This window comes from Apostichopus japonicus, chromosome 22 (genome assembly GCF_037975245.1).
Source record: "Apostichopus japonicus isolate 1M-3 chromosome 22, ASM3797524v1, whole genome shotgun sequence".
NCBI lineage: Eukaryota > Metazoa > Echinodermata > Holothuroidea > Aspidochirotida > Stichopodidae > Apostichopus > Apostichopus japonicus.
Genome location: NC_092582.1, coordinates 5,390,054 through 5,415,867, shown reverse-complemented (window position 1 = coordinate 5,415,867; position 25,814 = coordinate 5,390,054). Strand labels below are relative to the sequence as shown.

The window sequence follows — 25,814 nt, the reverse complement described above, 5'->3', positions numbered from 1 at the left end:
GATGTAGGTACGCTGCCAACGAGTGGTATGCGATTTGCTCCATTACTATTTGATGACACTAGAGTATACTGTCAAAGAAGAATTTGAGATATTATTCCTTAGTGAGAGAGGTAGATTGCTGTTTTGCAAGTAAGGAGTAGCTACAATCGGTAATTATCACATCTGGCCTTTAATTTGTATGCCAGGTGTTCGTGTAACTGAGGGAGATAATTGTTTGTATGAATAGTGTACGGCTGGGGCCAACTCATTGTAGTGTTAGATTCTTACGTGTTTACGATTTACTCATAGACTCCGTTATTATGTTGTTCGCAGAATTGGTACTCTTTGCTGGTTTGTGTTATTCACCTGTATTAAGGTTCAAGTTATGTGATGGCAATGCCAGTTCAAGTTTGTGTGCTTACTTTTAACAATTAGATTGTTCATAATTATAGCTGACACGTTGTATATTTTTATTTCACTGTCAAAATATTGGAAGCTTTCCTAAAGCTATAAAATGCATATAACATACACAACAACAGAAATACGGGAGAAGTCAAAGGAACTCCTTTGTGGTGCGCCAGAGAAACTGCAGCTGCCGGCGTACTGTGCATATTCCAGATTTGGAACATAACATCCTTTAGCCACCTTTCTATCGTATCTGTTGCTACATGTCTGTGGGGGGGGGGGGGGGAGACATAACTGATGAACAATTTGGCCTCCATTCCCCTTAAAGGTTTTTGTGAGACCTATATAGTGCTGAAAAAGTACCAGTACATCAAGTCTGGTGTCAGCTGGATAGCCGTGTAATACACACTTCAATTGCTTAGAGCCAGGTTTTGCTGTTTCACAAGAGACTGAAACGGGAATTCTGCACGATTTGTTCCCATATGAAGGTTCTGTAGATCCATCATGTAGAGCGTTTGTAAACGTTGGGCCGTGGTAAAGGCCAATAACATAACAAGTTTATGTGAGACTTGTTTGAGAGACAATATATGAAGTGGGTGCCAACCACGTTAGTGGTTCAGTACGAGTGAAGCGTCCCAAATTTCCTTGTGTCTGGTGGATGTGGGCCTAAGTTCATATATAGTAAAACGGGGTAAAAAAAAACCACAGGGTAGTTGGGGTAAAAACAAACCCACCCCCACTACAAGTCGTGAGAAATGGAAACACATTTTTGTATGGTGTATGTGAAAACCATGGTGCCCAAGTCAATTCTGACATACTTTATTGATTGTTACTATTCTTTTCTATCGGCGTACCGATACTTTTAGCGCCTATTTTGCCCATACTCTAAAAATAGCAAATATTTAGGTTCTGAACACTGTCCTTTAACTTTATCACGCAAAAAATATTAGAACTGATATAGAGGTTTTTTTTTCTTGGTTATGATAACAAGAGGTGTACCTACATGAATCAGTAATGTAATTACCCGCACGATCTGCCAGTTTTCTCGAATGACGTGGATTTTTTTTACCCCAGGGTTTAGTGTCCGTTTGGGGTAAAAAAAGACCAGTCCTATTTTCCTCTCAAAATGGTTTATATTTATCACAGAATGTTAGAACTGCTATATGATTGACACAGGGAGTACATCTATGCTCCTCTAATTTCTACCAATATAATAATTTACATTTTTATAACTAACTGTTGCCTGTTCTTAACCTAAGATATTGCTATGTTAGCCTAGTGTTATAGCCTAACACAATATATGTCTGCTGTATATGGTTATCTTGTTATTTTTAGAGTCCTAAATTATTCTCTACCCTAAGTCCCAACCCCACAGCTGAATGTGATACTAATATATAGAATAAAACTCATAAAACATGGTCAATAATGTTTTAGGGGGTATTAAACAGTCTTGATGGAATCTTGCTTAGTCTCGGAAGGTGGGGTTTGTTTCCCGGAGTTTATCGTTTGGCAATAGGTTAATTCATGCAGAACTCGATTGAAAATGCCCAAATAAAGCTTTTCTAAAGTGTGCTGAAAATATTTCTGGTGGTTTTGCACATTTTCTTTGGTAGTATGTTGTTTTAACAGTGTGGACTTTTTTTACCCCAGCAGGGCCTTTTTTTACCCCAAAAATGACTAACAGCCGGGGTAAAAAAACCACCCCTTTTCTGGAATTTCTCCTTTACTCATTGTGATTGAAATTTTTATTATGGCTATTTAGGAAGGTATTCCCACTTGTCAACTGACAATGCTAAAATATCTACCTAAGCATCTACCTAACGAGTTTTATGTTAAACTTTAAGGAAACGGTTTTTTTTACCCCGTCTTACTATACTGTACTCTTTTAAGGAACCTTGAAATTAAAGGATGAGATGTGGTGTCCTCTTGGTAAGGGTGCAGTGAAGCTGTTAACGCTGCCCTTGCTGTATTGATGGTACTATACCCTAAGTTTCCCTTAAAAAGGCTTGTCAGAAAGTCTAGCACTTGATAAACAGTTGGGTTAAGCAGGTAAACTTCGTTACTGACGCAGAATTGCAGCCACTTTCTCTGATGAGAATGATATTGCCGTTTGGTGGTGTGTCTCCATGATGCCATAAGTGCAGCGGCAGTTTCGTTTGAAACTCCACAACGTCTGAAGGATTGCCAGACAAATGGCATGCCATGAGCTGAAGCTTTTGATGAAGTGGATGTGGGTTTGGTTCTTTGGCGGCTGGGAGTGATAACAGGCTTTTTTCGCTTTGGCAAAAATCTTGGTGTATCTATGATTATGCTGGACAGTTTGGTTGACCAGGGCTGGGTGGTCCAGCAAGGAACAATGATGATTCCCTTCGCCTTATCGCTTCGGATTTTCTGGAGCACTCGGCCAATAAGGCTGAAAGGGGTAAAAGCGTAAAAGAAATAGTCATGCCAGTTGAATGTAAATGCATCAATAAATAGAGCATTTGGGTCTGGTTTCCATGAAACATGTTTATCAATTTGCTTATTTAATCTGGAAGCAAATAAGTCTATCACTGGCTGTTTCCACAGTTTGAAAATATTTTGGAAACCCTTTTTGTTCAGCATCCAATCGGTATTGTTTCGAAATGTTCTGGACAGGCTATCCGCTTGAATGTTAACTTTGCCTCGTATGTGAGCACATGAAAGCCAGTTTTGGTGTTTAACAGCCCATAGCCAAGCCTTCTTAGTAATTTGGTTGCAAAGAAGTGAGTGGGTTCCTCCCATTGCATTAACATATGAGACCGCCGTGGTGCTATCAGTCGTAATTCTGATATGTTTACATTTGGTATTCTGCAATAGGGTTTGAAGTCCAAATTTTATTGCTGTTAATTCCATCACATTGATATGGATGTGTTTTTCTTCCCTGCTCCATTGCCCGCTGGCTTTGGATTCTAATGAGGGGCAGTAAGCACCCCATCCTAGAAGGGAGGCACTCCAGTCCAGCTCACAAAGGTCGTCAATAAGTCTATCAAAGTTGGTGGTGCTTTCATTGCTTCTTGTGATCAAGTCCGCAACCTCGGGGTTATTTTCGACAAACACATGAAAATAGATAAACATATCGGTAAAGTTTGCAAGACTGGTTTCTATTATAGTTTTAATTTATAGAAGATTATGAAACATATGTCTTCTAGAACTATGAGCACATTGGTTCATTCATTCATTCATTCATAGCCATTTGGATTATTGCAATAGTTTGCTCCATGGTATTCCAGACTGATTCAGAGACTGCAACGTCTGCAGAACAGCGCAGCCAGGCTTGTTGTAGACTGCTATGACTTTATCACACCATCGTTGAGTATCCTCCATTCTTTGCACTGGTTGCCTGTTGAATTCAGAATTAGGTTCAAAGTACTGCTCCTGGTGTATAAGTGCATTCATAGAATGGCACCCGCCTATTTGTCAGACGATCTGTCCTTCCAGGTCAATACTCGTTTTACCTTGCGTTCTAGCAATACATTCACTCTCACTGTTCCCAGAACTAAACTGAAAACCTGTGGCGACCGTGCCTTTCCATCAGCCGGGCCCAAGCTCTGGAATGGTCTGCCCATATCTGTGCGGAGTTCTCCCACTCTCAGTCAGTTCAAGTCTTGCTTGAAGCCTCATTTTTTTCAAGTTGGTGTTCTATTAGGGTTGTACAGCGCTATTGAATACTTCGTAGATTTTAGCGCTTTATAAGTTCATTTATTATTATCTGTTTCTATAACAATATCAGGTGGATTTTCGTCGATGAAATTAAAAGACGTGGGCAGATTCTTTACCCAACAGTCTAATTCAAGATGGGCTTCATTTGATAAGGTGATTTTCGCATCAAAATCCCCTTTGTTAGCCTTCAGGGCCTCAATTTTAACTATTTCCAAATCCCTATTTAACAAGGTCCCACATCGAACACCTGGAAACAGCGCTACTATTATGCCAATGACCCTTGTCAGTTCTTTTACTGTTTTAAAACATTTCTTGAGAGCGTGGAACTCTTTCAAAACTGCTTGAATTCTTGCCTGCTTCGGCCTCAGAACCAGATGTTCTGAATCCAATATAAAACCCCAAAATATCAGAGTAAGGCTAGGTTCAAGGACCGATTTTACTACGTGAACTATAAACCCCAATTTTTGGAACAAATCCAAAGCGACGGTCACAACTTTTGTACACTCTTGTTTTGTTCTGCCCTGGAGGCAGATATCATAAATGTAACTGAGGCATGAATAGCCTAGTTTTCGCAAGTGTGAAAGAACTGGCTTAAGTAACTTTGTAAATACTCTGGGAGCCGAAGCCAGGCCGTTTGGCAGACATGTGTACTGAAAAACAAGTTTTTATGGACAAAGCGTAGAAATTTTCTACTAGAAAAGCTGATTGGTACCATGTAATATGCATCCTTGAGATCCCAGCCAGCAATCATAAGTGGGCCCCAAATGGGGCCCAATCAGGCTGCCAATTGGGAAGATTTGTCATTCCGTTTCACACAAGGTCCAATTGGGCCAAACAGATTGGGGCCCACGAGAGGCCCAAACTGGTCCCAGTTGGGCCAGACTGATTGGGGCCCAAACCAATCCCATACGGGGACCAGCCGGGCCAGCTGTCTGGGGCCCACCTGGGACCCATTCTTGGCCCGAATCGTTTTGGCCCACACAGAACCCATACTGTGCTCGATCAGGCTAACTGCATGGGGCCAAATGGGACCCATTTCGTGCCCAGTTGGCTGAGCTTGACCCAAGTGAAACCCACACTGGGCCCAACTGTGTGGCCCAAATTTTAAGCCCAGCTGGTTCACTGTGGCCCTTAAAATAGTTCAGTTATCTACAGGTTCACCACCTCTCAGCATTCAGGAAAGTGGCTGAAGGCCAAGTTTCAATCACGACCATGGGATGGGGACGTAAAATAACAGTCCTGGGAGCATGCTGGAAGTGTTTGTAAAAGTTCCACGTTTGTCTCAGCGTGAAAGTGTAGTCGCCTCTATCACCCACAGGACGAGAGAAGAGCCTGATATAGCTTGGTTGCACTTGTGTCCCACATATTATAGCAGCTTGTTGAATGGGGGTCAATAATACTTGAACCGTTCATGTACTGTCGTGGTACAGCAGAGATTAATTGCCTCAGAACAAATCCAAATGAAAAGAAAAGTATTCATGTCTACATTCATTGAGATATATTTCTGGGGAAGACAACAATGAAAACTAAAAAATAATTCATAAAACTACATAATTATATTTTATTTTAAAGAAAAAATATAAAACTCTCAGAACTGAAACTATATGCATCCTAATTGGAGGGAACATTTTGGCATTTGGAGAAAGAATAGAATATCCAGGCACACCCTGCAAATGTTAACGATTGCACAAAATTTTGCATTGCAAAAAAGGCCAACAGTATGTATGCTAGATCATCCTCTGGATCAAAAGGAATCATAGAAACATGAACTCATTCAAAATCGTGACAGAAAACTGAACTTTTATCTTTTCTGGTAATGTGAGAATAAACATCTTCAATGTTTTATGACAAGATAAAGTGCATAGGTAATGAAAAATATTAATTACAGTAAATGGATGGATGTACTCTAGAATACTGAACATTGATGAGTAAGAATTAAGGTGTATTATCATTTAATGTAGATACGACACAATGAAAAAGAATGGAATGGTTTATTACTAAGCATAAGTATTCACATTAAAGGGCAAGTGTACTCAAAATGTGATATATGTATGTTATAGAGCTTTGAAAATCATGCCAGTAGCTATTCATCCCCTATAGCATGTCCGGCTACAGAGTTAGCCTATGAGCATTTGAAAATTCCTAAAGAAATAAAATAGATCGGCAATTCCAATATTTGATGACATCAGTTCCTTAGTTTTGTAGCAATTCCTATGTTTTATATTGTTATTCATATTTATATAAACACATGAAAAATATGGTGTTGCCTTTCTTCTCCTATTGAATAACATACTGCAACAGTCATATCTAGGTAAATGAACATGCTATGCAGTTGGAAATAGTGCTACCGATATGATTTTCAATGCTCTATCAGAAAAGTGAACTACAGTTTGAATGAATGCCCCCTTTAATCTACAAAAATCGGTTTAAACATGACAAATACATATTTACAAATGTTGAAATTGTCTTGCGGTTGATGATTGAAACGACGAATGAATAGGTTGACTGATTGTCGAGATCATGTCGACAGGCCTTGAGTTGTTCAGTAGTGAGTATTGGCGAAAACAGCTGCCTACTTTCCTGGAACTAAACAAAGGAGGCTGAGTAATAAAGGCAATAATAATGCGTGGGTGCTCTCGTTGAACAGTGTCCTTAAAATGTTGGAGACGTGAGATTAGCCGAGGAGCAGTAACTGGAGATCAACGGAGAACTCTCTGACCTGAAGAATTGCTGGCGAATTCCGTAAGGTCGTTAATGCCTGCAGCAACGTGAAGAATGACCCAGTCGTTGGTAGGATAGCGACGTAGCTTATCTATGGTATACGGAAGCAAGTCTGCAACAGTGGCTCCTCTTCTAATTACAAAGTCTATGATAAGTACATGTCCTTCAGGCCTACGATAGCGATCGAAAGAATATGTCCTTGAATCAGCTACAGAAAACAAATGCGTGGTGATACAATACGAGAAATGTTTATCGGAAAACGAACAAGGAGACTTATCTATGAATAGTTTATAATGAAGACAAATAATACACCAACCGCGATTGCTCTGCAACTGTAAAGGCTCGGTCAATGTAAACCGTAAGGATTGGCTGTCGCGAGTAATACACGAAATGACCTGCCAACAGGTCTAGTTGGCTGATAATGCTATAGGCCTACTGGCCACCGTTAACAACCGCTGAATTACATATCGTAATGAAAATAGCTGTCTACACAAGATAAAAATAATTTACAACGGAACGAACTAATCACGTCGGGATCACCATTTTAGAGCTAACGTTCTCTAAATCAGAGATTCAACAATGGTGTTGTAAAACACTCACCTCAGATCTAATAATTCGGATCAGGCTGTCTTGTAAAATTAAATGAGAAATGGCCGGTCCTCCAGTACACAAAAATACACACAGTACACCGTCGCTCAGCCCAAGCTTAGATCGGTGGCGTGAGAATCTTTACGCCAATCCGTGGTTGGAACTTCCCGAAGGTCGCGCGAAGTATAGTCAGTATTGCGAAATTCGGAACACTGCGAATTTCGGACACCCCTAAGAAATACACGATTTCACCATGACAACCTAGAGCAACTGCGCCACGAATGTTATCACCAGCGCCACACTGTGGGCCGGTTGTCCGAACTTCGCAATACTCTAGCAAAGAAATACCAGTTCCACATTCACGAAGAATCTTCTGGAATACAACGTGAAAACAGTTTGCAGGAAAGAAAGTTTGGCCGTGTATCGAAATATAACACACTTCTCCCACCATATCAAGTATATTGTCAGGTGATTTATACCACAAGATATAGTTTTGGGGTGTTTCAAGGCTTAGGTGTCCGAACTTCGAAGTGTCCATGCTAGTAGTACTAGTAGTAGTACTGAAGGGGGCCTAGGCTTACTATCCTATGAACACTAACCGTGCTAGGCTACGCTGATAAACAATAATCACCTGCGACGCAGACCGGAGGTGATCGTTAGGCCACTAAGTCCGATGAAAAAAGCTCGCGGAGCAGTAAATAACACTAGCGGGCAATATTCGAACAAATATAAATAATACGGGGTTGAAGTTTCCGAGGTAAAGATATGCGTGTAGAGCTGTAATTAAGTATATTAATATACGTCAGCTAGTACTCGATATAGTAATAATCCAAATGTCGCGGAGGTCCCAAGCTAAGATGACACATGTATTCCTCTGGTGAGTCCCTTAAAGTATTTTCCAAGGGGGCAACCCGTCACAGAAAGTTTACACTTCCGGAGATGAGGGTGCAAGGAAATAAAACTTGCTACAAATTTACCCAAATGAGTCACACTCGCAGAAAAAATTGTTCCAAAATACTCAACGAGTACCGATTCCTTTCGAGTAAATGATTGAATTATCAATTACGAATCGAATTATTTCGATCGATTTCGTTGAATCAGATTTCGGATAGCTTCTGTCATTTCTTTAGCTTTCTTGCCGTAGAGTGATCACGTGAGTGCATGGAGCGCTCGCGCGATACATATTTGCGGCAAAAGACGCGCCTAATTCGGGAATCAGTGTTGCCAGTTGGCATTGTCATAACGATAGTGCAGTGTGAAAATGAGATATATATATATTGAAAGAGGTCAGCCGAAAGAGTGAAACCCAGGGGCGTACCGTACGGGGTAGTGGGGGGGCGGTTCGTGAGTTCGTCGGTAAAATCAAATATACTGATTACCTTCTTTTTTTTTGGGGGGGGGGGGCTTATCAGTGTTTTCGGCTACATTCTTACCAATTTAACATATTTTTCGCAGACTAGCCTCATTTTTTTCGAGCGAGTTTGCTAACAATCAATTTTGGTCGGTAAATTTGGGTCCGTACACCCCCCCCCCCCACTCAAAACAGTCACAGAACGCCCCTGGTGAAACCGTCTTGCTCCCGAATGGGCTCGAAGCGGGCCATACATGAGGGCTAACCTGATCAAAAACCGAGTCTGTTCCAATTGGGCCACTACGTTAATGGATTGACTGTTGTCAAGGATTGGTGGCCTAGGGACGAACCTAAGCTTTCCAAAGCAAAAAAACAAGTATGTGTTGAACATCTCAATAATGTTTTGAAATATGTCAACCAGAAGGGCCACACTGTATTGTGCCCGAATTGGCACTGAGTGGGCTGGCCCTGGCACAACCAGGCCCAATTGGCCCCAACTCGGCCTGCTGGCTGGGATCATTGGATCCCATATAGCAGTGCGGCTCTATGAGCTATAATGCCGACTGTATGGTGTTCATTTTTAAGTGATGATACTTGACACTTTCATTTAGACTTTTCAAATTCAGTATCATGCGGAAAGAACCATCAGGTTTGGTCTGAAGAATATTTTTGATAGGAATTCCCCATGTGTATGAGGCACCTTTTCTAGTAAACCTTTACTAAGCAATATTTCCAGTGTTGTTTGAAGGAAAGTTTCTTCTGTAGGGCTGAGCCCTATGCAAGGGATAATATCTTTCACCCTGTAATTGACTGGTTTTTCCCTGTCGAACTCTATTTAGTAACCTTGCGTGGTTCGTAAAATGTCGACATCAGACGTAATGTCCTGCCAAGTTGTAACAATATATTGTAGTCTGCCTTCTATAATACTTTCCGCAGGGGTAACATTTGCAAGATATGTAGTGTAAGAGAGAGAAACGAAACTCACCTCACCTTTCTTTAGGTTTTCTTGTTCCAGTCTTGGAACGGCCGCTTCATTTGTCGCTGGCCTAAAAAAGAGCTTGTGTATGTTCCTCTGCCTCCTTGTGCTCGACCTCTTCCTCGAGAGTAGGTATATGAACCACTGAACTTTCCCTTGGTAGGTGTTAGCCAACGGCTAATTTTATTTGCCTCTGCGATATCTCGCATTTGCTGTGATATGTCATCACCATAGAGCAGTGCAGAGTTTTGGGATTTCGAAGAGAGACTTCTATATTCTGCTATTAGTTCTGGTTTTATTAAGTCTCGTCGGACTTGGTTCAGATCAATATTTGCTAAACCCAACAGTGCCAAAGCATCAGTTGCTCTAGTCATGATAGTTTCCTTATCAAGTGCACTTTTAGCAACAAGTATGTCATTGATCATGACTGTCAGGGCAGTCATTGCTTTTACATTCAGGAATTGTATTCGCTGAATTTTCATGTCTATATTGCGAGTGTATGTTTTTAAATGATCCCACACAAGCTTGTTAACTTGTGTAGGTTGCATGCTATCGAGGTTGCCTGGACGTTCATATTTTTGACAACGCTCTTTCATAGTTGCCTGACAAAATTTTTCTTTGCAAATGTTAGCCACAAGACTGGCTTCTTTTTCATGTACTGGGGCACCAGACTTTTTGCCAAACTCTAAATCAGAGACAAGAGCACTGAGTATGTTTTGCTCTTCTGATATTCCATCGTCTGGAATTAGGACACAATCAGTGACTGTATATTCTGTTGCCCTGAAGAGGGCATGTAATTATTCATCAAAGGATATTCCATCAGTTTTTGCACATTTTGTAGGTGCCTCATTAATGTCATCTTCAGATGTGTTTCTCTTGCTGGGTGTTAACTGATCTGTGGCATGAATTTTGTCACAAATTGTTTGCATCTGAGCTTGCATTTGGCTCATAGCAACTTTTAGGTCTGACATTTCATTTCTGCCCGATGTACCTTTCTCCCGAAGGGCACAGAGGGCACAGAATCCGCAGGGATAAGTTCCTCTGCATAATCAAGGGTAATTTCGTTATCCATGATATCTGTAAATCTGCCTAAGTCAGAGATCTGTTGTGCACTGGTAAAAAATCTGCCGAAGTCAGATAGTATTAACGGTTGATTTACCGAATGAGTCTGCCGAGGTCAGAACTCCTGGTTTGTTTAAATGTCCTAGAGCTTATTTGCAAATACGCAAATCAACTCTTTACTGAGAAATCTGCCGAAGTCAGATAGGGTTACTTAATGAGCCTGCATAAGTCAGAGCTCCAAACACGTACAGTTACATTACTTTATTATCAAACGCACACGTTAAGTTTGGGAACCGAACCTGCCAAAGTCAGGACTCTATTTTTTCCTTAGTCTAGGCCGTGGAAATGTTATGCATATATGCCTAAAGATAACGCACTTACCAGTTAGGTTTCGTTTGGAGTTCTTACCTACTATCATGAGCAGCGTGGTCGTGATACTGACCACTTCTGTCTTTCTCTATGTGATCTGAACAGGGATTACGAAAGAATCGATGCGACTAACATTAGCATGACAATAAACGACTTGTGATCTTTTCCGACGGATGAAGCACAATACTACGGGTGCATAGCATTCAAATGCCAATGTTACCACGTGTACTGCCAGAAGAGAAAGGATTGTCTGAGACGTCCCTTCACCTCGAGATCCAACTGTACAATGAAGCGATCAGACTGTTACTCCTCCATGTAATACCGAAGTGTAGTGTGATGTATAGTAGAATCGTTGTTTACTGATATGTCTGACTTTTGAAGTACAGATTTTTATGTAGGAATATATCTTCTTTTTCATTGTAGTGAACCGTCCAGAGTACGTCCCGAGTACGTTTAAAGGAGTATGTGTGAAGTCCATACGAAGTCCATATAGTTAGATATGAAGAGAAAATCAAACTAGATTCACTTACAATTCGTGTTGGTGTAATGATTGCAGTGGACGCGTTAACGAGCGCTACAACGAAATTACCGTATGTAGTGTTGCGCCTACATAAAACTGGACCCAGCGGAAGGCTAACAGAGGGCCAGAAGTTTGCTACAAGAGCAGTTTGGTGAGCCTCATGTTATTTGTCATTGCTAGCTAGATAAGGTGTTGAATGGTCCTCAAATAAGCCCCAACGATGGTGAGTCTCTTAGAAATCTGGGTAGACTGATGAGAAAGTGTGTTATCACTATTAGTCAGATGGGTTATAGTGCAAACATAGACAGCACTGAAACTTTGTTCGGTGTTCAGTCAAGGTTGTCGATATACCTCCAAACAGAGTGGGCAAAACTAGCTCACAGGTTGATCATGTCAGGTAGAGAACCAAGATTTGTAGACATGACAGAGTTTTTAGAACAGGCAGCTGTGTCTGCAAATAGTATGTATGGAAGAAACATTGGGAAAAACTTAAGATGTTAAAAACAAAATGGTAAAGTTAAGACCTCTTAAAGAGCTTGGTCGTTTGCAACAAAGGTTGAAGAACCCTAAAGGTAAAAGGGAGGCAACGTGGGTTTTGTGCGATGGTCCACATGCTTTAAGCCAGTGTGAAAAGTTCAAGGCAATACCTCAATGGGAAAGGTTTAGATTTGCACGCCGACGAAGGCTTTGTGATAATTGTTTAAAGGGATTCCACATAGCCAGTACTTGTAGGTTAGAAGCAAGTTGTAAGGTTAGTGGTTGCACCAAACGCCATCACACGTTGCTTCACTTCGAACCACTACTGGGTTCTAGTACCTCGGTTAATGGGACGTGGGATGGTAGACCTTCTTCCGCCTCAGACGATGCATCCATGGGAGTTAACCTAACAATGACTACGTCACGTCGGGTGTGGGATCATGGATTTGGTTAGAACGCTAAAGAGGTGGGAGATTCCAGGGAAGATCGTAAGGCACGGGACATTATGGAGACAACGGCTAAGCTTATTGATAGTCATTATGAAATTAGCTTGCCATGGAGGCACTACCCACCAGCACTACCCAACAATTGGGACGTGGCATATTCACGAGTCCATGGTCTGAAGAGGAGATTCATCAAAGATCAGAAGTTTTATACAAAGTACAAAGAAACAATACAAGATTATCTGGACAAGGGATATGCAAGGGAAGTAAATTATGACGACGAAACTGAAGATGGTACAATCTGGTATTTGCCGCATCATCCGGTAGTGCATCCCTTCAAACCTGAGAAGGTCAGGGTAGTTTTCGACTGTGTGGCGAAATATAGAGGAGTTCACTTAACAGCATGCTGTTGCAGGGTCCAGATCATACCAACAGTCTAATAGGAGTTCTGACGCAATTCAGACAGGAAAGGGTGACATTTGTAGCTGATGTGGAAGCAATGTTCCACCAGGTAAAGGTTCCGGCGAAGGATGCTAACGCTTTGCGGTTTCTGTGGTGGGAAGGCGGTGATTGCGACAGTCAGTTAAGAGAATAACAGATGACTGTCCATTTGTTCGGTGCAACATCTTCACCGAGTTGTGCAGGATTTGCACTTCGAAAGACAGCGGTATACCACAATAACGCCTTCGATAAGGATACATCAACAGCCGTCTTAGAAATTTTTTATGTCGACGACTGTTTGAAGTCTGTACCAGATGCGGCACAAGCAAGACGGCTGATTCCACAACTGCGTGACATGCTGAAGAGGTCTGGTTTTCGACTCGTGAAGTGGGCTAGCAATGATCGAACAGTGTTAGATGTCGTACCCCCTGATGAGCGTGCACGGTCCGTGGTAGACTGAGATCTGGATCATCTACCCATTGAAAGAACTTTAGGCGTTCTATGGGATATGGAAAGAGACACATTTATGTTAAAGGTTTCACCAAAGGAAGTCCGGCCATCCAGGAGAGGCATGTTATCTGCTACAAGCTCATTGTATGACCCACTTGGCTTTGTGGCACCCTTTATCCTGACAGCTAAGTTTCTTATACAAGACCTTTGTTCTAAAGGGCTGAGATGGGATGAGATTGTTGGCCCAGAAGAGCAGAGGCAATGGAACGAGTGGTTGGCAGAGTTACCCAGCCTCGAAAGCGTCGAAGTTGAACGATGTTTCAAGCATACAATATCTGGTGACGTGAAACATGGGCTACACATTTTCTGTGATGCGTCGGAGAGAGGCTACGCTGCTGTAGCATATTTAAGGACCGAACACCTGAACGGACAAATCGAATGTTCATTCGTGATGGGGAAAGCACGCTTATGTCCCTTGAAAAGGGTAACCATTTCACGACTTGAATTGATGTCTGCAGTCTTTGACGGTGGAACTCGGACAAGTTGTTACTAAGGAGCTAAGACTTCTTAGTGAGAATTTAACCTATATGACTGATTCAAATTCAGTTCTGCAATATATCGGAAACGAAAGCAGAAAGTTCCGTACCTTCGTGGCAAACAGGGTTGCCAAGATTCAGGACGGGAGTGACAGTAGTCAGTGGCGACATGTAGATAGCAAGTCTAACCAAGCTGACGACGGCTCAAGAGGACATCACGCCAAAGAGATGCCAGGTAGTTGCACTGGGTTGCAGGGACCAGACTTTCTCTTGAAGGGTAAACACGTCTGGCCTGCATCTCCACTTGAGAGAAAAATATACATTGCAGCAGTCGAATCAGACGAAATTCTTGCAGGACATGCTAAAGTAAGACAAGGTACAGTTAACCTGATTAATGAAGATGATCCCGTTCGGAAACTAATAGAAAGGTACTCCACGTGGAACAGCCTAAAGAGAGGAGTTGCGCGGATGCTTCGTCTTAGAGTATCTTACATAGTCGTGCCAAGGGACAGTATAACAGTCTGATTGGCAGTTTGTCTGTTATGGAGTTACAGGATGCTGAACGAAACATTATCATTTGGTTGCAAAAACGAACATTCCCTGATGTTGAGAACCAGGCAAGGTGCCAAGATCGTAAAGGTGGCTGGAGCAGTACTACCTCTAACAAATTATGCCCAATCGCAGTGAACGGCGTGTTGCGTGTTGTGGGCCGGTTGGCAAATGCAGCAATCGCATATGATCAGAAACACCCGGTGATCCTACCGTCAGACAATCACGTGACGAAGTTGGTAATCCAGCATCATCATATCCTCGTAGGTCATATGGGGCGGGCATGAATTGGACATATCTAAGAGATTACTATTGGGTAATAAGAGGAGCTGCTGTGTGGAAAGTTTTAGGGAAATGTATTGTCTGTAGGAAGAGGAACAAAGCGCCCAGTCAGCAGTATATGGCAGATCTCCCAGTCGCCAGAGTAACAGCAGGAAGGCACCTTTCTCAGATGTGGTTGTAGACCTGTTTGGGCGATTCTTCGTGAAACAAGGCCGCAGCTCCGTGAAGGTCTGGGGTTGTGTATTTACCTGTTTGGCGATGAGAGCAGTCCATATTGAGCTAGTCAGTTCCATGAACACCGATTCCTTTGTTAATGCGCTACGACGGTTCGTTAGTCGAAGAGGTAGTCCAGAGAAAATATTATTTGACAATGGTACTAATTTCAAGGGATGTGAAAGGGAACTAAAGGAAGCCTTGGCGGAACTGGAACCTGAGAAAATTGCTCTTCAATTGGGCCATAAAGATATTCAATGAGAATTCAATCCACCAATGGCAAGTCATATTGGGGGGGGGGGGGGCGTGTGGTAGCGCATACTTAGGTCCATTAGGCGTATATTGAAGGTCCTTCTAAAGGGACAGTCGGTGACACTCGAGGTACTTGAAACTGGACGCGTTAACGAACGCTACAACGAAATTACCTTATGTAGTTTTGCGCCTAGAGCCTTTATACTGTTCAAGCAGTGGTATTGCATTTGTCACAATTAAAAGCTGGGTGCAATATTTATAAGTTTGTTTCATTTGTGCAGTATGGTTATTTTCCCAGAAAACCAGATCATACATTTTTCATAGAAATACCAACTACAAGCGTCCCTGGGAATGTTTTGTTTTTTCTTTCTGGGAATAAAGGTCATTCACTGTATGCAAGCTTTAATAGCCAACTTTGTTGTGAAATTACAGGAAAACCATATAAGTGCATAGTAGCCATATACTAACACATATACTGACCACATAAGCAGGCAGTTACCAGAGAATTGCTGTAAGGTCTATCTAAGGGCAGGTGTTTTGTGCATACAAAACAAAGTAAGTGCTTCACTTTCTGCAAATGAAATTTAAGTACTGAACTACTAAATGCACACAACTTTTCTCTGATGGAAAATTACACACAAATTTATGACCGATGTTTACACAAAATAGGTGAATGGGACGAACCATTGCAACCTTGGGTATACATACATTTCTCATTCCATCTTTATTACTAAAACCAACAGTGTGTGTCCCAGTTACAGCTAGTACACTTCAAAAAGAGAAGTAAATACTGATGTGTTATCTTCATGCCTCAAAATTATTTGTACAGCTATCAGACGTACTGCAGTTAAAGACAAAGAAAACACGAGGTGACGTGAGAGTACCTGCCTTGCAAAGCTGACCTTTGTAATCAAATTTACCGTCGTGTAATAAAGATTTAACCAAGTAATTCATCACTCATTAAATCAAGTTAGACCTTATGATGATAGCATATGGTGCAATTGAACTAAATTCACAGCAGAAGAGCAAAAACAATCTTGACTCCCAGTGTTCATTTTATATTGGATATACTGCAGTTTAAAGGGTATTGAATATCTCAGATTTTTAAACATTTACTCAATTTAAGGTAGGTGTATTTTGCTGCAGTTTTATTTGAAAACTGAACCTGAATCAAGTCCATATATACATATCTTTGTTTTGTTTTCATTTTACTAAAAAATGGAACTTGTTGTGATCTGCTCGATCTTGATAGATATTTGGAGAGCACCTGAGGGTAAAATATATGTCAAAAAAATTATATTTGTCGGACTGTATTTAAACTGTATCTTTGTGTTATGCGTTATTGTTATACTTAATGTAATTTTTGTGTGAAACCTCAAGATATTGCGTTATACTGCTACTCTTGATATGTAGGCCTACTCTGATGTCTAAAAATGTGACTTATATCTACTGGGTAGCCTGCTGAGAAAGTTTCGTACCTGTTATTTTCATGAGTGTAAAGTTGTGTACAAAGTAAAGAGAAATTCAGTTGACGAATGTCATCTCTAGTCAGTTAACCGCCAAAATCCGTTGCCTCGTCCAACAAAATAAAGGATAGCATAAAAACACTACCAAGACATTAAGAGTAATATGCTTTGATTTGAAAAAAAAACTTTAACAAAAAATTTCAGGTCATTCTGAAAAATAGAAATTCACTGTGATTACAATGTCTCTTTCTTTCTCTCATTTTCACAGAAAGTGAGAAAGATACAGCTATTCAACATGTCAAGGATAGCTATTATTGGCGCAGGAGCAAGTGGCCTTACCTCTGTTAAGGCTTGTTTGGAGGAAGGTCTTGAACCCACTTGCTTTGAAAAGAGCAACGCAATCGGCGGTCTGTGGCGCTATCGAGAAATGGATAACTTTCCCGACTTGGCTAGCGTCTTTAAATCAACCGTGATCAACTCTTCCAAAGAGACCATGGCCTTCAGTGACTTCCCACCGCCTCGTGAGTTTCCCAATTACATGCACAACTCACTGCTCTATAAATACCTCACGATGTATGCTGAAAACTTTGGCGTCTTGGACCACATCCGCTTCAACACCTCGGTGGTGTCCGTAACAGAGGATCAAAGCGGTTCGGGAAGATGGCGAGTCCGAGTCAAGAGCGAAACGAATGAAGAGGAAGAGACCCACATCTTCGATGCTGTCATGGTGTGCATCGGCCACCACGCGATGCCCCATCGTCCTACCTTTGAGGGTTTGGATGAATTCCAGGGAGAAACCATTCACACGCACGATTACAAGACACCGGGTAAGTACGAAGATAAGAAGGTGCTGGTCATCGGAATTGGAAATTCCGCCGGAGATGCTGCTGTAGACGTCAGTCGCATAGCCTCCAAGGTTAGTAAACTATTAATACATACGTGTACGTGTCATAGCTGTATGGCATCCATTTTAAAGGATGTACAAAGTGTTAAAGACTTTTTGTACATATACATGCAGCTGTTTCTTACAATAACTGTCACAGTTTGTTTATAACTAATAAGTCCATGCTGAAATGTAAGTAGTGAATGTATTCAACCAGACGCAGATACAGGGTGCCGGAAGTAATACCAGTACAAGCAAGCCCCCAAGGTTGTTCTTAGCTTTCAGGTCTAAATGATACCTCCTGTCCGTATTATGTGTGTATTATTTGATGTGAGACAACTAAAACACTGAACTAAGCTAGATTGCATAAAAAGTCATTTGTACAGTATGTGGTAGTTCAGTTAGCTTGCAAGAAAATTGCAAAGAAGTTTGAAACCAAATTTGACGCACGACCATGGATGATTTTCGGCAGATTTAAAGTGAGGCCTAATTAACTTGTTTATTGTACTTCAAGTCATCATTAACAGCATGGCAAGACTTCATCACGTCGGAAGAAAAGGACAGTGTATCAATTTCCTGGAAATTAACAAAATGCTGCACTTCAAAAGGAACAGTGAAGAAATCTATACATGTATTAAAAAGTCAATCCGATGGCAACCGGAATGTTCCTTAATTCAACACTGTTAGTTGTAATTTAGATGAACAAAACGTAATTGGCTGCCTTCAGTTTGTACATATTTATCAGGTACAGTAATTCAGGGATGGTTAGGGTAGGGTATGGCATGAAAACCCCCTCTTCCCCCCTCCCCCAACTTTTCAACCCCAGAAAATATTTAAAGGCACTTAATTAGCTGCTCATCCTTGCATGATGTACAGTAGACCTAAAGGTGAAACAAAGTTATAGGCTAAATATGGCACCTCAGATTGCACACCATTTCTTGTCTAACCTGTTTGGTTTTAGTTTGATATTTATCTCGGAGAGATGTGGTACGCTTGGTGAAATAGGTGGTGACTGAAGCTTGGAGTATTATTTCTACTGCTGATAATCTCTTCTCTTTTCAAACCTCATCTACATTTGACTTTTGGCTTTTTCTGTTTTATCTTTAATTGCTTGTCATATTTTGCATAATAATTGTAGGTTCAATTGCTGAATTCTGTTGTGGTATATTTAAGGGCCAATTTGAAAATTGTCAAATTTGGTTTTTCTGATCTTTCCAACAGGTGTATATGAGTACTAGGAGGGGAGCATGGTTGTGGAGAAGAGTTGGAGAAGGTGGTGTTCCTGGGGACCTGCAGTTCAGCAGGGTGCTGACTTTTCTCCCAGATGGTATGGTCGACAGGATCTTAGAAAAGAACCTCCAAAAGACCTTAGATCACAACCTTTACGGCCTGAGACCGAATCACAAACCACTGAGTGCGCATCCCACCGTGAACGACGACTTGCCAAATCAGATTATAAACGGCAGGGTCGTTATCAAGCCGAACATCAAAAGATTCTCGGCAAAGAGTGTCAAATTTGAGGACGGTTCGGAAGAAGAAGTCGATGCAGTCATTTTGGCTACTGGGTATGTCTTTAAGTTCCCCTTCCTTCCCGATTTGAAGGTAGAGAAGAACGAAGTGTCCCTTTACAAAAACGTCTTCTCTCCGTATATCGGCCACGCCTCCTCGATGGCCATTATCGGTTTGGTTCAGCCGGTCGGCTCGACTATTCCCATCGCCGAGATGCAATCACGTTGGGCTGTCCGAGTCTTTAAGGGGCTGACTAATCTGCCCAGTAAGGAAGAGATGATTCGAGATATCACCCTCAAGAAACAATCACTGTCAAAGAGATACGTCACTTCTCAACGACACACGATTCAGGTCGATGTCTTACCTTACTTGGATGATGTTGCCATGGAGATTGGTGTCAAACCTGATCTGATGGGTACTTTTAAACGAGATTTCAAATTATGGGTAAAGCTCATGTTTGGCCCTTCACTGAATTACCAGTATCGTCTAAGCGGTCCAGGAAAATGGGACGGAGCCCGAAAAGCAATCGAGACTTACTGGGAACGAGTGGAAGCACCATTTCATACCAGGAAGGTTGACGTCCCGAAGAATAAATCTGTTCTACCACAAATACTGCTCATCTCCGTCTTAATCTTACTCTTAGCATATTGGATGCTTGATTGGTAATTTCATAAAATATGCCATTTGCTAAAGCTTGTTGTTAAACATATTCATATGTATGTGTAAGTTACAGTAGTAGAGCTTAGTCTCCTTACAGATAAGTGTTAATTGTCAAAACCTCAACTTCCAAGTAGAGCCTTTCTTGATTTTGCTCATGCATATATTACTACAAAAACAAAAACAGGCAAAGGAAAGCTAAAGTGATGAATTCAAAGCATTCATCAATGGTCAAAATCTTGTGTTTTAGTTAGATAATCGTCTGCCCTGCACACATTGGTGAGAAATTGTCTACAATATGGGCAATTGCTGCCAACAGTCAAGATGGAAAGGTTGTATTTGTTTTGAGAGAAAAAGAGGTTGCTAATAGCATGCCGCAAGTTTCATGAGTTAATGCGAAGGGAGATCATGAGGTGAAGATATGGAGCGGGAAACTAAAGCGGTAGAGGCTGGAAAGATAACAGTAAAACAACAACTAAACAATTAATGATCTTACAAAGATAAAGTAGGAGTTGAAGGATAACCTAGCCTTGATCTAATCAACGTTTGATGCCAAACAGTGATGACTAAATTCAGACTATATTCCTCATTGCATTGTCTCATTGCATGGTAAAATGCCACAGGTTAGAGGAGTAGCCACTGTGATAATATTGTGACACACATAACAACGCAGGTTGGCATTTTTTTTCCTCGAGAAATACATAATAATGTCATAGCTATGGTTAGCTAATCTAGAATGAAATATGTAGAAACTACCGTATATATACTGTATAAGTTGCAATAGAGACGTGACAATAGCAATCAAGCAATCATGAGACTACCAGTTTAAAGGACCATTTTGTGAATATGCTGTTCAAATTATCAATATATTAAATAGCAACAATGAATCTACTAACAGACCAGCTATCCCACAACACACCACCCCACCCCACACCCCACCCCAAATCCAACAAACAACAGAACAAGGAAAGGACTAAGAATTTCCCTTCTATCTATAGCTACTGTATGTTTTAATATTTTGAGATTATTTGTGGGAGAACTATATTATGCAGAGAGTACTGTATCATACAGGTGTTTTAGGGGAATAAGCATACATTTTTTTCTGAGTGTAATCAATTTAAATTACAATTTTAATTGCTGATAACCGTTTTATGTTGAATATTTCTGTTAAAAATCCTTTCAAGGAACCATTGAATCATGCATTATACATCTTTAGACTTCTACTATATTTATGCTAGCCTGGAAGAGTTAATATTCTGAATAGGACCAAAATGCATTACAAAAGGAAATAATTCTTGAATCAATATCATATTCTAGTTTTGGACGACCAAGAATACTACACCCAGTGTTCAAATGAGAGGCTTTTCATGTATGTAATGGCAAACAGCATAAACTTGTTAATGGAGCAAACACTTTTATATACATAGAATCAGACAAATTGGCACAGCTAGAAAATATCTCTCAACACAAGCTTGTTAAATCGCTGTTCAGTGCCTCATCACTTCGAGAATCGACTACTGCAGCACTCATCTGGGTGGTATATCAAAGACCCAGGTTAGGAGGCTCCAACGGGTGCAGATAGGGCAGCGCGCATTGTGTCTAGAACGTCGAGACCTGACCATATAACTCCAATTCTTAATAAATTGCACTGGCTTCCATGTCACCTGCGGATAAGACTTCGTATTCTCATGTTTGTTTACGAGTGTGTTCACTATTTTGCCCCAGTGTATCTTCAGGAATTATTTACCATTTTACCAACCTCGGCGCTCGCTACGTTCTTCTTCTGACAAATCCTTACTTCTTGTACCACCAGCAAGAAAGAAAATTGGCGAAAAAGCTTTCAGTTATATTGGTCCAAAAGACATCAGGACCAGTCCAATGCTGCCAATATATAAATGTTGTTTGACAACCTAATTTTCTAAAAGTTATTTTACGTAATATTAACTTTTTTAATCTCTTGTTTGTTATAACCTCTTATTGTACTTTTATAAATTCCTATTGTTTTGTTTTATATACCCTCCTATTTTATTTTTTATTAACCTCTTATTGTTTTTTATTCATTTGTGTTGGTATTTTAGGATTTTTTTTATTAGGTTATTATTTGTTTTCACCGTATTTATTTCCTTGCTATCGTTTTTGTTTTTGCTTGTTGTGAAACGCTTTCATCCTTTTGTGATTTAGTGCTATATAAATGACGTCGGTATTTATTATTTATTTATGATAATATGAAATGATTTTGAATAATTCTTTGGGTTTATTAATTAGAAAAATTTGTTATGGTGAGTATTTAATTGTTCATAATACCTCCTCATTCGACTTCCAAGAAAAGAACTTTCATTATAAATGGTACTAGCTCTCACAATACACCGTGAAATTTCAATGTGAATGGTTCTAGCCCTTAATTTTGACTTACAGTATGCGCTGAAATTTCAAAGGTTACTTCTCCCAACATGGGAAAACGTCAGTATTTTTGCAACAGTCCTTGCTTTTGGCAAGTGGTTGTTGTGATCAGACTTTCTGAATGAAGATCAAATTGTATTCCTTTCTGAAAGCAAAGACATCTTTGTGGAGTGTTAACTCAGTGGTTAACACCGGTGCATTTCAATCATAAGGTCCCCGGTTCGAGTCACTCCCAGATTAATGTATGTCGTCCAGTTACAGAGTTGTTGACAATTAACAATTCATAATCATGGACGTAAAATATGAATGTGAGAGACTGACTTTGGTCAGCTTGCGGCTTTGATAAGCCAATTAGGCTTCTTCGCGAGTTCCTGCTTGCAGGAGGATCTAATATAATATACATACATCTGTAATATGGTAATAGTGTACCTGTCTGTGTGCGTGTGTGTAGGTTATGCCTTGGTTTGAACATAATTCAATAAGAACAGTAGATGAAAGTTTAACATGAGGATATACTCTGTGTACAAGAACCTTACTAACTGTCTGTCTTGTGCAGGTCGAAGGTTATTCAAGGTGACAAGAGTAGCCCATAAATAATTGGTTGTTCATAAATCTTAAAAACGCTTGCTACAGTTCTATCTCTAGGGGGCATGGGTTGGTTGGAACTCCTTGTGTGGCAATAACTGTGAACTTGCTCATCAACATTCCAACAGTCAAGCTTGATTTAATGTCATACTCGGTGAATTCACCAAGTTGGTGAGTTCAAGACTCCTTATGGTTTTGGAGCTGTAGGCTAAAGGTCATATGTGGTCAATAGAAATCAAAGTCCGAATGCTATAAGGACAGTACCTTACTTGAGGTGTGGATTCACCTTTGCGAGTACAAGAACCTCACTGTTGAGGTCAAAAATCACTTGAGATCAATTTTAAGCTCAAATTGTAAAATGTTGGTTAACTGCATACATCTGATTTAATTTCAAAGTAGCCATTACAAGAACCTCATTGATATGTAACAGTTAAATTTCAACAGAGGTCAAAGCCTGAAAACCTTAGCAATGAGAAAACTGCAACGGTGAAGCTGGTATGTTTTCACACTAGATGTAGATCCACGTTTTTGTGGACTATTCCGTACTGTGGAGGTTAAAGGTCACTTGATGTCACAGAAGTGTGGCAAATATGAAAACTCAAAAAGGCAAAGCTTAAATGAAATTTGTATGTGATATGCTCCAGCTTGGGGAGTACAAGACACCTACTGGGAAATGTTAGGTCAAAGGTCATTAAGGGTACACAGATTTCAAAATTTGAAACCTTGTTAGCACAATAATTACAAGAGCAACAGCTTTTCACTGTTCTGGATTTTCCTTCTCATTACGTATTCAATTATATATATTCATTTGCGTTTGTCGTTTACCTCCATTTCATTAATATAAAGTCTGTTCAAAGTATCTCTTTCGAGATCCGGCTTTAGGATTCACAAATGATTTTCGAGTTGGTTAGCATCATGTTTGATCTCTAGAGTAAGGCAAAATATGTCACCAAAAACAGAACTAGTATTGTTCGATACAGGTGACAAACGCCTACAGTGAAATTACGACCTTCCTTACCAGTTTCGAACCGCTTGACATTTAATCAGCGTCCATAGCCTAGTGGCTAGGGTGTCCGCGTACAAAGCGGAAGGCCCGGGTTCGAATCCCGGTTGAGGCTGGAAGTTTTTTCACTGTTCTGGATTTTCCTTCTCATTACGTATTCAATTATATGTATATATATATATATATATATATACATATATTTATTTATTTCTGTTATACATATATTGCAATTATATGCTAATTCATATTTTAAATATATGTGAGAGTTCATAAATGTCAAACAAGCTAGCTAGAACTTCCTGCCAAGGACAAATATTTTTTTCATTCGTAAAAGAATGCAGTGAATTTAATTTTTATCAAATATTAGTTATTTATTGCCAGTATTCTTATTCTGATTATAATTATATATATATTAATTTCATAAAATATTCTGAAATATGCCACATACTAGTACTTGCCAAAGACACATACCGTACTTGCCATTCATAGAAGAATTCAGTGAAGGTAATATTCTATCGATTTTGAGTTATTTATAGTTAATTATATGGTTACTCTGATGGTAACTCTGATATGTTCTGAAATATGCGAAATAGTATAATACTTGTCAAGGACAGATTCTTTTCATTCGTACATGAATACACCAAAGTCCATTTTTTCTTATGATGAGTTATTTATTGCAAGTATATATATGCTAATAAATATATGTGATTTCTTAAAATGTGCGAAATAGTTTTCATTCAAAGGGGAATACTTTGAAGGAAACATTTGTCAAATATTAGTTATTTGTTGCAAGTATACTTAATAATTCTATCATAATTGAAAATGAAAAATACTTGTCGTGTATCACTAGTCTTTAATAACAGCAAGAAAGTTGTAAATGTAGTAACTACTAAAATGCTTGGATGGGTTAACCCATCCAAGCATTTTCATAGACCCTGTACCCAGCATCCATGCGTGTAGATGGGACGAAATTCCAATCAATGCAATGCAGGCAGCTGTGTGTATAACATGGTAATTTAGCTTGGCGGACAAACGGAGCAACAAGTCTACGAAGGACCCCCTCCGCCCCTCACACAAAAAAGGGAAAATTGCACCAAAATATGGGTTGAATGGCGGGTGGTGGTGAATATATTCACAGTGGCGAGCTCAAAGTGGGATGGGAAACATTGGATCAGTGCTTGCCGGATTGTATTTAAATTCAAGAGTATTTATTAGTACAACCTTGTATTGAGATAAACTTTAAATCCTAATTTATAGTCTAAGTAAACTTTATAACAGTTTACAATAGAAGTCACCAGCTGCGGATCCAGTGTAACCCCCCCCCCCCACACCGACCCATCCCCGCTCTCAACCTCACACTTAAATCCAAAACTACTGTAGTCGTTGGAGCACAACCTGCATGTGTTTAATAGACCTAGTTTGTGACGGAGGTGACTGAGGTTTTTTTTTTCGTTTCTCTTTCTTATCTTTATTCTTTTTCTGGAGGAAAATGCACCCAGTTGTACCGACATGGGTGTCCGGTCTTCAACGGCAGGTCCACATCACCCACCTTCATAAAGCAAAAAGTACTGGTCTCTCATTTTATGTCTAAAAACGCTTCAAACCGCAGCCATTTTAATACCAGTGACAATGTCTTCACAAACATCATGAACAGATTGCAGTATCTATACCCGGTGATCATACTAGGCCCTAATTAGGCCCTTGTAAATGCCTCACTTGTCAGTGGCGGAGGTCAAATGCCTCACTTGTCAGTGACGTGAGGTGAAGTCAAAGGCCAGTGTTGAACGTCATCCATGGGTGAACTGCATGGTGTTCATATGAAACGGTTAAAAGAACATATTTTGGTTGAGTCATTAGAATTTATAACACAATGGATTGACATTTACATGCACTTAGGCCAGCTGCACTGATGAGCCGCCGACGTCAGCATTTATGTAGCCTTAAAGGAGCGTAGTTTTTAGAGGTGAATACCATAAAAGTCTGAAGAGCTAGATAAAGCACCACCACTCGATTTTT

General features: G+C 40.3%; 5 protein-coding genes across 10 annotated transcripts; 4 read left to right on the top strand and 1 right to left on the bottom strand.

The window, feature by feature from the left end:
• On the top strand, positions 1-24,630 carry LOC139963719 (flavin-containing monooxygenase 5-like). 6 transcript variants are annotated; one of them, XM_071964806.1, is made up of 4 exons: positions 1-129; positions 11,556-11,803; positions 17,030-17,677; positions 18,866-24,630. In XM_071964806.1, the coding sequence occupies exons 3-4, from the start codon at positions 17,057-17,059 to the stop codon at positions 19,817-19,819; spliced, it is 1,575 nt and encodes a 524-aa protein (XP_071820907.1). In that variant the 5' UTR covers positions 1-129; positions 11,556-11,803; positions 17,030-17,056; the 3' UTR covers positions 19,820-24,630. The 6 variants fall into 6 exon arrangements, with proteins under 6 accessions (XP_071820907.1, XP_071820911.1, XP_071820906.1 ...); XM_071964805.1 differs by having other exon boundaries at positions 12-149; XM_071964810.1 differs by lacking the exon at positions 11,556-11,803 and having other exon boundaries at positions 4-129.
• On the bottom strand, positions 669-8,691 carry LOC139963721 (uncharacterized). The gene has a single exon (XM_071964811.1). It carries the CDS (start codon positions 3,478-3,480, stop codon positions 2,242-2,244), a length of 1,239 nt encoding a protein of 412 aa, XP_071820912.1. The 5' UTR covers positions 3,481-8,691; the 3' UTR covers positions 669-2,241.
• On the top strand, positions 13,522-14,016 carry LOC139964057 (uncharacterized). The gene has a single exon (XM_071965382.1). It carries the CDS (start codon positions 13,522-13,524, stop codon positions 14,014-14,016), a length of 495 nt encoding a protein of 164 aa, XP_071821483.1.
• On the top strand, positions 14,051-14,524 carry LOC139964056 (uncharacterized). Its single transcript, XM_071965381.1, has one exon. The coding sequence runs from the start codon at positions 14,051-14,053 to the stop codon at positions 14,522-14,524; it is 474 nt and encodes a 157-aa protein (XP_071821482.1).
• On the top strand, positions 14,542-15,304 carry LOC139964055 (uncharacterized). Its single transcript, XM_071965380.1, has 2 exons — positions 14,542-14,787; positions 14,918-15,304. Exons 1-2 carry the CDS (start codon positions 14,542-14,544, stop codon positions 15,302-15,304), a joined length of 633 nt encoding a protein of 210 aa, XP_071821481.1.
• Positions 24,631-25,814: the final 1,184 nt, after the last annotated feature.